The sequence below is a fragment of the Adiantum capillus-veneris genome, chromosome 2, assembly GCF_014529385.1.
Source record: "Adiantum capillus-veneris isolate H3 chromosome 2, ASM1452938v2, whole genome shotgun sequence".
Lineage (NCBI taxonomy): Eukaryota > Viridiplantae > Streptophyta > Polypodiopsida > Polypodiales > Pteridaceae > Adiantum > Adiantum capillus-veneris.
Genome location: NC_140932.1, coordinates 72244259 through 72259858, shown reverse-complemented (window position 1 = coordinate 72259858; position 15600 = coordinate 72244259). Strand labels below are relative to the sequence as shown.

At 40.3% G+C, this 15600-nt stretch overlaps 1 protein-coding gene across 1 annotated transcript; it reads right to left on the bottom strand.

Moving 5' to 3' along the window:
* Positions 1–1461: 1461 nt before the first annotated feature.
* Positions 1462–4379, bottom strand: LOC147462968 (pentatricopeptide repeat-containing protein At2g13600-like). Its single transcript, XM_086527850.1, has 2 exons — positions 4274–4379; positions 1462–4170 (listed from the first exon to the last, which is right to left on the bottom strand). Exon 2 carries the CDS (start codon positions 3922–3924, stop codon positions 2374–2376), a length of 1551 nt encoding a protein of 516 aa, XP_086383976.1. The 5' UTR covers positions 3925–4170; positions 4274–4379; the 3' UTR covers positions 1462–2373.
* Positions 4380–15600: the final 11221 nt, after the last annotated feature.

Below are 15600 nucleotides of genomic sequence, written 5' to 3'. Positions count from 1 at the left end.
CAACTTGCTCAAAGGAAAACTTTTGCCAAATTTTGAGTACCCCTTCTAGCAATGAGGAGTTTTTTGTGTTGTCACACTCGAAGGTCTTTTCATTTTCCTTTTTGTGCATTTGTTATTGTACATCGATTTTTTCATTTACATTGGTGGAGAAGTTCATAGCCTCTTGTGCACATTTAAATCATTTCATGCAGTGTTGAAGTAACGGTCCATTGTGTCGAGAACCAAGGTGGTGCAAAGTAAGATTTTGTCTAGTTACACTACTATGTTGTCCTTAGTAGTGTGCAAACAACTATGGTATATTTTCACTCCTTGATATAGTCATTTTCTATTATTTCAAGTTCTTGCCATACAATTTGAGATATAATTAAAGTAACTCATCAATATTGTCTCTTTTGTTTTGCATACCATACATCCTTACATCTATAGATATCTACATCTATAGATATCTTTTGCATTGGTTGGCCATGGAGATCCATAATGATTTAAACAGCATGCCAACTGAAGGCAGAGCATTTTGATTCCTCATCCACCGTGCAGTATGAGTTGTATAAGCTTCTTTCATATTATACAGTAAAAAATCCCCTTTGTAATTTGTTATTCGTTACCAAAACCAACTCCCAATGTGGGCAGTCTCGTGGGGATGGTCATGGGCATGTCTTGCTCGACTGAAATGTGAAAAGAAAGGATATGAATATGATAGTAACAAGATTTAGTAGATCCCGACATCCGTGAAAAAGCTCAGCGCACTTTGGGTGTGATTGCTAAATGAGTTATAATTATATGATTTGTATTTAAAAACCTTGACAAAAATGTGACTGATCATTGATATGACTAATGTCTTTGTAGAAGTGTTGGATTGGTGGAGTCTGGTGCTCGAGTACATACATTCAGTGTCTATTGAAGAAAGTTTCTATCCTTTGGCTGTTTTTGCAGGCATCATCGAGGGCAATTACAATTCTTTCAAAAAGTGACGACATGGTGCACCCAACTGGAAAAAAATGGTCAAGGGGACAGAGAGAGAAATTGAACCCTGTAACTTAAAGAACTTATGGAGCCTAGCCGAGGGACCTTGATCCAAAATAGCAAAAGCTTGACGTTTGGTCATGATTTCCATAAAATGCACTGATTGCTGACCTGGCAGGGTCGTACATATGCTAATGTGGCAAACTGTACAGAACTCGCTGTGTCAGATGGCGGACTGCACAGATCTTTGCAATTTGTGCTGGCTGTTTTGGGCAGCATTTTATGCTAGCTTTCGAGAGCAAAAGTGTTTGGGCATAAGTGCTTTTGGACCTGATGCTTTTGGGCTCTGCTTTTGGGCTCTGCTTTTGGGCAACACATGTAAGTTTATAAGTGCCCATAAAATGCACTGATTGCTGACCTGGCAGGGTCGTACATATGCTAATGTGGCAAACTGTACAGAAGTTCCAGGTTTTGCGCTCGCTGTGTCAGATGGCGGACTGCACAGATCTTTGCAATTTGTGCTGGCTGTTTTGGGCAGCATTTTATGCTAGCTTTCGAGAGCAAAAGTGTTTGGGCATAAGTGCTTTTGGACCTGATGCTTTTGGGCTCTGCTTTTGGGCAACACATGTAAGTTTATAAGTCACTTGTCTGGAGAGTATCTCAACGCAAAGTCTGGAAGAGAGTTGGAACATCAGGGAGTTATGCTGCGAGCATAATAATAAAGAAATACCGCCAGCCTTTGGGACCATTGCATCTGGACACGGTGTCGATTCTCCTTCTATCACCCAAGTGTGGTAGATTGGTTATGCCAGTTCCCTCTTGAATAACAAGTCTTGAGTTCAACTCTCGTCGGATAGATCTTTGAGGTCTCTTGGGATAGTTTCCCACGACGTTGAAAATTCTCTTCTTCTTCTTCTTCTTCTCTCTTTCTCATCAAGTTCAATGATTTTGCAATTTCTGCTCGTGTGTTGCTATTGATTTCTCGCTTAGAGTGTCCAAGTCTCTCTCTCTCTCTCTCTCTCTCTCTCTCTCTCTCTCTCAATGTTCGGTTCTCTCAAGTAAAGTGACCTCGTGTTTGTGCGAAGTACCCACCCGTCCCATGCATATTCTCTGTGACCTGTATAACTGTCCCTTGTGGAATGGCCAACTTCTCAGAATGCTGATAAAATAAGTCCTTGGAATCAGGGGAAATGTTTTGCGAGACCGAATGCAAATTAGGAAATAACCTTGAAGGGACAATTTAAGTTCAAGATCTTGTAGCTTCGCAAAAATTTGTCTGCTTTGCAAATGCCTCACCTCTCCTACAACAACTTTATAAACTTTTCCACTTGCATCACCCAACAGCTATGGTCCTAGCTGCTTCCGGGCAGCATTCCTGATTCTTATGTGTTCAATGTTTTGTGCCTCCTCCTACATACCAGCAGCTGCATAGATATTACTCATTGAGACATATGCTGCAGCATCAGATCCATCTATTTGTATTGCACGCTCAAAGGCCAATCTTCCACGTTCCACATTTCCCCATTTCAGGCAAGCACCTAGAAGAGCCAACCAAACTCGAGAATATTCAGACGATGGCATCATGTTAATTACTCTCATAGCTTTGTCAAAAAGCCTTGCACGCCCAAAAAGATCAACCATGCAAGTATAATGATCTTCATTTGGTATAATGCCATATTTTTCCCTCATGCTATCAAAAAGCATTTGGCCCTCATCCACTAGACCCGAGTGACTACATGCATAGAGCACGCTAAGAAAAGTGACGGCAGTTGGGGAGGTGCCCTCTTCTTGCATCCACCGGAAACAATCCAGAGCTTTCTCGGCCAGCCCTTGCAGCGCATATCCTCCTATAAGTGAGTTCCACGAGACCTCGTCTGGACAGAAACCCTCACTTCGCATCCGCTGAAAACAGTCCAGAGCTTCCTGGCCCTGCCCTTGTTGGGCGTATCCTGCAAGGAGTGTACTCGAAGTCACAACATCCCGGACAGGAAGCTCATCAAATACTTTTTGTGCTTTCGTGAGGACGCCACATTTGGCATACATATCGACCAAAGCATTTCCAAGCGCTACATTTTTTTCCAGCAGTCCTTGACTAGCAATCTCATCATGTATTCTTTCACCCATGTCAACATCGTGCATGATGCCATAGGCCTTCAAGGTGCAAGCATAGGTGATTGCATCTGGAGAAACACCTTCTTTGCGCATCTGCTGAAAACAGTCCACAGCTTCCTTGCCATGCCCATGCTGGACATATCCTACAATCAGTGCACTCCAAGAGACAACATTACGGATAGGAAGCTCATCAAGAACTTTTTGTGCTCTTGCAAGGATGCCGCATTTGGCATACATATCGACCAAAGCACCACCAAGCGGTACATGTTTCTCTAGAAGTCCCTCACTAGCAATCTCATTGTGGATTCTTTGACCCATGTCAATGTCTTTCATGATGCCACATGCCTTAAGAGTGCAAGCATAGGTGATTGCATCTGGAAAAACCCTTTCACTTCGCATCCGGTGAAAGCAGCACAGTGCTTCCTTGCCACAGCCATGTTGGGCATATCCTGCAATCAATGAGCTCCATGAGACATTATCCCGGATAGGAAGCTCCTCAACGACTTTTTGTGCTTTCGAGAGGACCGCACATCTGGCATACATATCGACCAAAGCATTGCCAAGCACTACATCCTTTTCCAACAGCCCCTGAGTTGCAATCTCATCGTGGATTTTTTCACCTATGTCAACAGCTTGTGTAATGCCGCAGGCCTTCAAGGTGCAAGCATAGGTTATAGCAGTTGGAGAGAAGCCTTCACCTCGCATTCGCTGAAAACAGCCAGGAGCTTCTTTCCCACGACCATGTTGAGCATATCCTGCAATTAGTGCATTCCAAGACATGGCATCCCGGGCAGAAAGCTCATCAACAACTTTTTGAGCTTTCGAGAGGGCACCACATTTGGCATACATACTGATCAGTGTATTCCCTAGGTACAGGTTCTTCTCAAGTAACGCACTATCAGAAATCTCAGCGTGAATCCTACTGCCTTGGTTCAAATCCGTCTTCTGCGCACAGGCTTTTAAAGCAGTCACAACAGAAAAATATGTTGCAAAATCCCATTCTTTTGAGTTTTTATCATTCTTTTCCTCTCCATGCTTGGCTTGCCTAGAGGATATAGCTTCTTTCCTAATCTTCACAGGCGGATAGCAGCTACTCTGTGGACAAGGAGCCAGAAAACTGAGAGTACGTGTGTGTGTGTGTGTGTGTGTGAGAGAGAGAGAGAGAGAGAGAGAGAGAGAGAGAGAGAGAGATTCTTACCTTGACAGCACACCGCCCGGCAGAGACCGCCCCCGTAGCCCGCCGTCCAGTGTTTTCTTGCTTGGTTGGCCTTGTCGTGACGATTTATTTTCTCGTAAAAGGATTTTTTAAAGCAAATAATATATCAAAATTTTTACGAAACATATTTTTCATGCAAAAACTAGATTGCAATTGTTATGCTGCAATCAAATACTCTTTTTTTGGTGTAAAGATCTAGTGCAATGTAACATCAAGATAGAGCACTCACCTTAATTGTAGTGGTTTCACTTGAACAAGTACGCACTACAAAAAACTTGCCTTTGATGAACTACAAACAAAAGTAGAATAGCAGTTAAACTTCCATACAATCAACATTTTAAACTATCAAAAAAGTAGATAGTGCACAGTATATGCGTGCCATACATAAGTATGGTGGAGAGTCAACATCGTGTCTCTCCAAAATTAAAGTCGTGCCCTGTCTCGTAGTCCATTTCGTAATACATAGTCATGATATTTTAAAGAACAAGATAACGAACCTAAATATCTCTCTAATAATTTGATATTCAAGTCCGTACCATGATCATGTAAATTAATTTGTCCATTTGATTTTGTATTCAAGTCCTTGTCACAACAATATTAGGCAAATCATGTAATCATGTTCATAGAGACTACATTTCACATAGAAAGCTCATTAAGAACTTTAGTAAGCATTAAACCAACTTTAGTTTCTGTGGTTCATGCCAATTTGAAGAGATGGGATTTCTATCATCTTAATTCCTCCTACTTTTGTCTTTGCATTCATCTTTGCATTCATCATCATTGTCACTACCATCTTATCCATTATATCTATCCTTGAAATTCTCATGCCCTTTGCGAGTCATTTATCCATTGTACGACAAATTTAGAAATTTTGGAAAAAATTGCAAAATTTGGGACAATTCTAGTCTCTTGGAGCTAGGTAAAGACATCTTGCAAAGCTATGGTGCATATTGAAATGCTGCCTCAGGCGTGGTGAAGGTCCTTGCAAGCAAGGCGTCAACAGGCGGGCAACATGGGCGTTCCAACAGGTGGCATCTCAAGCTACTCCAAGAGCTGTTATGGAATTGATATTTTTCTTTTTATTGCAACTGACAGGTAGAAAAGGCTTTACCAAGCTAGGCTATTGCAAAAGGATATTATATTTTATATATATTTGTATTTGGATTTGGATTTGAAATGGATAGGTGTTGGCAGATGTTACGATTTGGATTTGGAATTGGTATATGAGGCTTTTCTGTCGCGACAGTATTGATGGAATTGGACTCTGCAATTTATCAATGTGCTGCCTAAATCGGTGGATCTGTACCAAGATGAGTATCTACACACTGCCTAAATCGGCGAATCTGTGTGTCCATGACCAATGGAATAGGCTAAGCATAAAAAATAAAAAATATAACATTTATCACATGTGTGAGACCAATTTGAAGCATGTTTGAGTAGGAGGGTACTTACAAGCTGTTGTTCACTGTCCCAGAGCACCTTAGCTCACATGAGTAGCTGTATAGATTAATGACAAATGATCGTAGTGAAAAATCCATTAAATTATTAAGAAACCAAAGCCGAAGCAGTGTGTGCGTGCATAGAGAGCTCTAATTGAAAGAATGAACATTCGGATTAGGGGGTCACACAAAAATATAATGCTCGTACAAGTTGGAGAGGGTTGTAACTGTGTTGTTCTCTTTTGGAAATGGGAGTAGTAGACACATCCAAAGTTGTAGACATGAGAGTTAGCATACTTAAAAAATGAAATAATGAGTAAGAGATTAGGTTAGACAATGGATCGGTACACAAAGAATGCCAGCTGAGAATATTTTAGAATAGTGTTAGTGGAATATGACCTGAATGTGATAAGTAAATTGTAAAAATAAAAGAAGGGAATTTACGGTATGATTAGTGAGCTTCATGACAACGTAAAATTACGTACCTGGAGGCAGTTTGAAGAAGTGACTAGTATCCAAATTCGTCAAACGCTAAACAAGTTAGATGGATGTCAGATATCGGTGAGGTGGACTGTATATGTGAGTAAGTTTTTAAACCATTGATTGTTGTCGCAAGAAAATGAGAAGCTGAAAATCTTCCAAAAGAGCTTTAGGTGTGCCCTTATTTTCTTCGGTTAGGGAAATTGTTTTGGCAAGCCCTAACTCAATCACCAAACATTGCTATGATTACTTTGATCAAAGTTTGATTTCCATCATTGCTCTCTCAACGAGAATTTCTCGTGAAAAATTTCGTAGGAACTAATGTCAATGGTCATCGTTGAATGGATACAACAAACACTGAAATACAAAGAGACATAGCAACGCTTATCTCCACCTTAAATATAGACACACAAATCTCACACCGATAGCCACGAACATTAACTCCAAGCTATGAAAGATCATATAGAACACTTACAGTATGTGTGTGTGTGTGTGTGTGTTTGTGTGAGTGTGTATGCATATATCATTGAAATGGACGAGTGAGTGTGTGTGGAGGGTAATATGTCATCGACTTGCCAGGTTGGGGACAATCAAATACAAAGGTAGGGTCCGCAGTTTGGTAACAAGGAAAAAAAGAGAGAAAAGAAAATGAATGTGATATTAACCATTTTAAAAAAAGTAAAATTAAGTGTGAGAACAACTGATACAGTCCTCGTGTATCTATTCTGATGCTTGGGTACAAACAAAATAAAACAAAATGAAGTACAATTGAAAGCATAAAACCTGGAGCCTACTATTGCGATGAAAATCAGTATCATCATCGTCAATGTGTGAGAAAGCTTGGCAACGGGCGTATGTCAGATAAAATATAGTAGCAAGCTCTAAAGAGCGTCGTTAATGTCTACCTCTATAGGTAGGCGTATTGGGGAAAGAGAGCAAAATGAAATGAAATGTTATATTACCCGTCTTCCAAAGGGCTATGGGACCAAACTAATCAACAATCCTTATGAATCTAATACAATGTGTAGGTGTAAAAGTAAAATGAAGTATAGTGAAGCACTTAAAAAGAACTAAAACTAAAAAGGTCGAATTGTTAGAGTAAAATAATCATCATCATCGTTCGGTAGCACGTGTTGTAGGAGACAGTATGGCACACGTCACTGAGGATCTTCATCAATGTCCGCTTCTGCAAGTAGTCGAGGGCTGACCACTGTTGTGTGGGTGTCAGATTCAGCAAACGAGGGGGAGAGAGAGGCCAAAGAAATCAAAGTACGTGTGTATATATCCTTCGTATACATATGTGTGTTGTGAACTCTCATGGTAAGTGTCTTTGTGTGTGGATCCTCTCATCATCTCTCAGGAAGCACACTCTTGGAGGTTGTGGATTGGGGAGGGCAGGCTGATCTTGCAGCTTTACTAGGATCCAAGAGAGTGGAAGTGGCCCCATCACGATCTTGGAGGTGCACGGCCAGTTCCCTTCTTCGAGTACACTGTCAAAGCTGGACAATGGTCATTACTTTGGCAGCCGACACAATAGCTGGTTACATGTACGCTCATCATATGCTTGCCATATGGGATTTGCGGATTGCATGTAGGTTTTGTTCTTCTTGTGACAAGTCCATTTGATCTAGAGTGTCAATCTTTTAGTGAGAAACGCCCCTTAGCGAGCACTCTATCACTAACCTCATCAGTGAGCAGGGGCGGCATCTGTAGGAGTTTTTTTTTTTTTGGTAGTGAAAAACAAGATCGCAAGGTAAGCGACAGAAGGAGGAGAGTGATAACGGACAGCAGTTGGGGCGGCTTGTTCGGGTGGATAGCCATGCAAAGTTTGTGGCTGTTACAACGAATGGTCGAGAGGTGTGTACCACAGAAGAAGGTGGCGTGTTGAACGGGAGCTAGTACTCGACCTTGTGGTAGGTGCGCCATGCAATGGCCGGTGTAAATCAATGCAGCCGTTGGTCTCTGAATGCGCCCCTTATGCGAGCATATGCCAGTGCAAATGTGTGTGTATGTGTGCATGAGTGTGGTGGTTGAGTAAGCTGGTGGTCTATAGTTCACGAAAAAAAAAGACAAAAATGAGGTGGCTGGCTGCTCAAAATGCCTTTGTTTTTTGTTACTCCAGTTTACATGCACTCAGTGGTGCAGGGAGGCCGACACCAATTGCTGCTTGTAAAGTGCCGTGAGTGTTGGCATTATACGCATGCAGCTTAGGCTACAGATGTAGTGAAAGCATGCACTGCATTTTAGGGGTTGATGGGAAGCTAGCCATGCAATGCAGGTTGCCATTCGTATTGTCGGCTGTCATTGTTTGCGCCTCTGTGCTCCTTAGCACGATCGATACTCATATGGCAATGCTGCAGATCCAGGGGATGTTCTGTGCAACACTTAAGCTTTGCCTCGTGCTCGCGCTCCTAATGTAATTCTTTAATTTTGGGATGGGGTGAAGATCACCTCTTGTAGTTTCTCACGAAACCATTTACTCTAGGAATCTAGTATAAGACTAACTAAGGTCTTAGACTAAAGTTCTAATTAAAATGTGAAAGGTTATTACCTTTATGAAGAGTCGCAACTTATCACGCAGAGTTACAACTCTTATGACTCTTCATGTTCTATATAATGATAGGCTTCGTGCCAAGAATGTAACACTTGAACACTTCATCTTAACAAACTAATGAAGCAAGACGATTGCGAGCATTGGTAACTGTGTCTTTGAGCAAGTTTACAATCTTAAACATGTTCTAATTGAAACACTAATCGTGATTAATTATAAGTGTGAGCAACTCTAACATTTTTACATGGTATCAGAGCGGGACGAACCCCTGCGGGGTGACGCCCATCAAGAATGATGCTTTCTTTCAGGCTACGAGTGAAGAAATTTATTGGAACGGATACGATCCAATGATGCAAGTCGAGGTGACAAGACCGCCTCAAAATCCAAAAAAATCGGTAATTTTGAAACCGCGCAAGACACGAAGGCCACAAAAGATGGCAAATTTGCACAAATAGCGCATGCCGGGACAGCCTCATGAACTTCCTCCCATAGCCGGGACTATTGATTTGACCAAACCATGGAGCCTCCTCGACATGGCCCTTCCTCCCTTTGAAGCTGTGGCCAAAGATTATGAAGCAACTATTGCAGACGATGTTCTCGAAGATTATGCAGTCACACTGCTGACGACACTTCTATGTGTTCATATTTGCCGCTCATCTCACATAACACCCCATCTTCACTCAATATACTCCACATCCACTCCATCACACCACCCATATGTGATGTATCACATACATCTATGATGCCTTCTCGTTCTGACTACGTTTGTGTATTTACAATCTCCTTAACACACATAATGACACATAGCGAACATAATTATGCATCACTTTTGTTGTTGCTACTCACACCAGAGTTAACACATCAATCAAAACGCATACACCTAAGTTAAGTGCATCATTTTGCATCACTTTCATTGTTGCCACTCACACCAGAGTTAACACATCAATCAAAACGCATACACCTAAGTTAAGTGCATCATATCAATATGCTAATGTTGCACTACCTTACTCTAAATCTCATACTCCTACCATATCATCAAAACATACTTCCATTTTGTTCACTCATCATCATAATTTTCAACATAAGCCGTACATGACATCTACTCCAACAACTAAGATTTATATGCTTGACACTAGTATCCCCTTGAGGGGGAATAGTGAGTTACAAGGGCACACAAGTGTCAATGCTAAACCTAAACCAATTATATATCAAATCAAAGAATCCATAACTTCAAAAATTAAACATATCAAAATTATTAAATCAAGCAAACCGAAATTCAAAATGAAAATTGAAGATTTTGCAATACATATCTTACATATACCCTATGATCGAGGATAGGTTATATTTGATAAAAATTATCTATTACATTTTACAGGAAGTTCCTTCAAGACCTTCGCTGTCTTAAGGGAGCATGTAGGAATCTAGTATAAGACTAACTAAGGTCTTAGACTAAGGTTCTAATTAAAATGTGAAAGGTTATTACCTTTATGAAGAGTCACAACTTATCACGAAGAGTTACAACTCTAATGACTCTTCATGTTCTATATAACGATAGGTTTCGAGCCAACTCTGTAACACTTGAACACTTCATCCAACAAACTAATGAAGCAAGCAATTGAGAGTATTGGTAACTGTGTCTTTGAGCAAGTCTACAATCTTAAACATGTTCTAATTGAAACACTAATCATGATTAATTATAAGTGTGAGCAAATCTGACATTTCTACATTTACGTCTTAGACGATACCTCTTTCAAGTCGCGTTAATTGGACAATTCTTCTCTCACATGTCTCCAGGTGGTTATCTCGATCAACCAAGCCCTATTGAAATCTATATTCCCCATTCCTCTCTCAATATCTAACTCCGAGCATCTTTAATCCCCGTCGCCTCCCCTAACACAAGGAAAAACTCAATGCAAATCTTTCTCTAGAACAACCCTACTTGCTTTCAAATCTTACTTCGTTATTATTATTATTATTTTCTCATCTCTAAGCCCTATTTGTAAGGAGTTTGGAATGGCTATAAGACCCATCCATAATATATACATACTTCACGTCAGCCTCAAATGGGTCTGTCTTTAAAATACACTAAAAAAACAATCATTTGGCTTTGTTCTCATCCAAATTTTGAAGTTGCTATAGTAGTTTTAAGAATGCCACTAAATGGCTTACAATCAACACTAATCTTAGTCTTTTAATCACTTTCTCTTGGTATACTCCACCATCCTAGAGAAAAAAAATGATAAAATTTTAAGAAAGGAATAAGAAAACCACTTAGCTCTAATTCTTAGAGGTTTCCATAGCTTTATTTGCATATGTAGGAACGTAGACAATGCTCTGATACCACTGCTACAAATGGAAATATGGCTGCCCTGCAAAATACTCAAAATAACACATTGCAAGCCATAAACAAACAAATCTACATACCTGATGACTCGCACAACGTATAGTCCAAGCTGTACGCGAACAAAGAGAGACAACGAGCAAGAGAGAGGAAGAGAACATGCGTAAGTGCACCTCCTAGAGTGGAGTGCTACACCGGTGCGATGAGAGAGAAGAGAAGAGAGGAGAGAAGAACACACAAACACTGGGTGCAATCTCCCTCCGTGCAAAAGTGACCATTTTCCTCTTGCAGGTATTTGATTTTTAAACTTCTTGAATGGTCACATTGAGTACAAGTTGGCCGGCCGGTCATAAATGGCAAAAGCTCATGATAAAAGAGCACTTGAATAATAAAATGTACAAAGTATATATTTGTTCATAATATAGGCCTAGATTGGTCAATCCTGTTCCACCTTTCAACTGCAATAAATAGTAGAATATCAATTCCATAACACAATCAATCAAAAGCCTTGTTTTTAGGACATTAGTTTTTAGTTATTGCCATGACAAAAAAGTTGTACGGGTATAGACACTGCCACACATGAGTGGTAAAAGCTCCCCAAAATACCAGTTTTTGTTCAAGTCTTATTTTGTTCTTCTTCTCATGAGTTTATTGGGTACACCTTAAACCCAAGGTTTGGAAGTCAACCAAAAAATCCATTTGTTGGTAGCTAATTTTGACCGCGCGGGGACTCACTATCATAGCACCAGGTTATGGGTGTACCAAAACCCTTGGTTGTGAGAGAACCTAAACCTTGCGATTGACGAGTACACAGAAAACTTGAGATATCATGAGAGTGATGTATCTAGTTTGGGCTTGAGGGGGGGTTTGTTGGGTTTTCCAAGCTCTATGCACGCTCAGTTAAAAGTGGAGTTTGCATGGCTAAAAGCCTTTTATATTTGTAAGGTATTTTACAAAGTACATACAATACAAGGTGTTATTTTGTGTGTCAAATCTCTTCCCGGTCTCTCTCGTTTCCCTTTGTTCTTTTCTACACGCTGCTCCTACAGCCATGTCTACACACCATTACCATCCACTGTAGCTTTTCCCTTTCACCGGATCTCCATCATTTGTAGATCATGTCTAAAGTGCAATCTCCAATATCATGTCTTTTATGACCTGCCCTCGTGTCAACTATCACGTCACTTTTGCTATCATGTCTACCATAACCATTGTTGTTGGGAGAAGGGGAGACCGGTTGCTTAGCCAAATCAACAATTCCTCATAGACTTCACCATCAACATTTCACCTTCTCTTCCAAATTCAAGTACACACACACACACCTAGACTATGATAGCGCACACACACACACACACACACACACACACACACACACACACACACACACACACACACACAAACACACATTGTGATTACTTAATAAATTCCTAATTTCCTTTGTTTTCTAAAAAAAAAGCTTCAAAGTGTTTGAGTCTCCACTCTGGGACTTGGCCCTTCATAACTACTAAAGGCTTGGTAAGACGATGGTATTTTTTGGTTAAAAGGCACACACACACACTCATACTGTATCACCTAACTTGGGGGTATTCCTGAGCTTACTTGGCTCTTGGGCTATAGTAAAACCCACAGCCTATGGGTACTACCATGGGATTTAGCCCTTCTCAGTACATGAGTGTATAAACCTCGGGTGAAACCTGACCATGAATACTCTCGGTTGCCTCTTCATTGCACCTTGCAGACGGCCTCACCATCTTTGCTGGAGATCTCCCAGGGCTTGGGTAACTGCACAATATGCAGTTATGGCAACCTCCCTCCCTCATCTATTCAAAAGGTGAGGGCGCATCTCTGCCCCTCACTTAGATTTGGTTGTAATCTGTTTGTTTGCATAAAGTTAGTGACTGCGTATTTGAATCTCCACTGCATCGAAGCATGGAGCTCTCAACTCAAGTAAAACAGGTCGACAACTGCCTTTTTTGGTTTGTTTTAACTGTTGTATGGCTATATGTTTATGCTGCGAAGGCTTGTTACTCTGAGAGGATGATTTTTTTCACAAATTTAATAGGAAGCTATGGGTTGTTTCTTCCTGCAATGTTTTAATCCCAAACATGGGGGTGCTCTGCGTCGCATGATTACTGATGGTTCACAACCTACTGTGAATACTAAAGAACTGTTTTTTTTTTTTTTATCCACCTAAATGGATCAGTGGTTTGAACACTAGTTTGGCTAGGGTTGTTGCTTTTGTGCCCTGGTAACCGGTACAAACAGGGATATATATATATATTTCCTCTTGCCTACTAATCTCGATTGCAGGATGGCAGGCTGTCTGGTGCCTTGTTGCATGACTATTACTCTATGACGGGGTAAAACTCATGATATTTTTTTGATGGAGAGCTTGGAAAAGTGGGGTGTTTCTTCACCTTCCGCACACCAGTAATGTGTATTTTTTGGCCAGGAAGCATGCTGTCACTGTTTTGGATTATGGCTTATTTTAATGGAGAAACTGTACGCTCTGTCTGCTGGCTCACTAGCGATTACTTGGCCCATTTACTTGGTTATTTTCTGTTAACTGCCGACTAATGCTTAGGAAGGATTGTTGGAAAAAAAAGGGTGGTTTACCATTTACATCACTATGGTATTGGTTGTCGCCATGACTACTTCTGTGATGGTTCCCTAAAAGTTTGGTTGTTACACTGCCTGTTGACTGCTACATAGGCACTATGATCTTGTAAATTTTGGTGTAAATATGGCCTAAACCTGCTACTTATGGGTGTTTGATGGTAACACCACTTCTCTTGGTCATTAGTTAAATGGCTGATATCATCATGAGGAAATTTCTACAATGATATCGCGTGTATATTCTCATATGAGATTGCTTACTGTGTAGCATTTAATTGTTTTTGGATTCTGCAAGGGCTTCCTGACTACCTGGGTTGGCCGAAAGTATGTTTAAGGTAGGCTAACTTACAAAATATGGTAAGTTCTGGTAACATGATGGGCCTAAAAACTTTGCCCAACCTTAAAACAAACATTAAACTATCGTATGGCTGGACTGTGACTACTAAAGGAGATTTTTTATTTTACTCCACTAACTAGTGCTTTCACTAAAAGATGAACTGTGACTAAATATGGGGGGATTCTGACACTTGGATTAGAAGGGGTAATGGCCTTCTAATCAAAATGATGTAAAATTCTTCTATAAATGGAAAATTTTGGGTATTAAAACATTTACTACGGACTAAGCTTGTACAAAGTTGATTTTAAAAAAAAAAAATGACATGGATAACAACTGGTATAGTCCATTGATACCTATAAAACACATCCAAGGCTAACATATATGTTGTCTTGTTTGGATGGATGCAGGTAAGGACTCTATCTTGTCTTGGAAGGTTTTGTTTGGCTTTGGTTAGTTGTCCTATATTGGATTACACATGCACTTACTACTTGGGAAGTTCTTCTGTCACTTTGTATACTGGAATGAGGCTTGATTCTTACAAACATTGTACAAAATTAATTCTAAGACTCAATTAATTATGTACTTATCATTTCATTTCTTCTAAAGCCAACTATGTTTTGAATGCAAAAAGTTCAATTATGTCATATTATTTATGGTAAAACAGTTACACACACATCCTATACATAAGGTTTTTCCTTATGTATAGGATGTGTCCAAAGCCAGCATCTCGGTTTTTCCTTCTGGAAAAATCGAGATGCTGGCTTTGGAAACTTAGCTTGAAATTTAGCTGTAGGATTGACCCACAGTCTATAATCCCCTCGTTGGTTGACTGGTGTTAGGTGGTCCTTCTTAGACTATTTTTATGGTCTCCTACTCACGGCTATTATGGTCTTTGACTTTGCCGGTGTTAGGTTTGCAGGCCTAACTTACTGTAACTGATCTTATTCATTTTGTCATATTTCCTTTCAGTACTACAAGCCTTTTAGAATGATAGCTTGCATAAGTGTTAAACACAGCCCTGAGAATCATACAAAGATTCTTGAACAAATTAAGTTGTACCTTAAAGACCGTAAACCAAAAAATGTTTGGCAATTAGAACCAGACCCTTCCTTGCTAGAAAGGCCAAGCATTGTATTACCTACTACTTTAAATAAATATATCCTCACTTACCTTTTTTGGTATACTACAGACTCTTGCTCTCTCACAAGGATTGGAATTGACCTCTGAGCCCCTCTCTATAGCCACATCTCTTGTTCTCAGATGTATTAACAGTTTGGATGCTTCTCAACTACTTTATGACTCAGCTCTTGCTTCAGACAAGAAAACGTCTATCTTACACATGCTATCTTTTAATGATTGGGTTAAAATTTTGGCTACCTTAGACAAGGACTCCTAGGAAGGAGTAAATTTGATTACTCAATACATTGCACAACTTCCCATACTCTCTCTACAATACCAACAGGAGCTTGCCCTTTCTCCTCTTCTGGAGCTGATCTGTCTAACTTTTTAAGGAAGCTGTGCGGCCTCAATCCATCCTCCATCTGT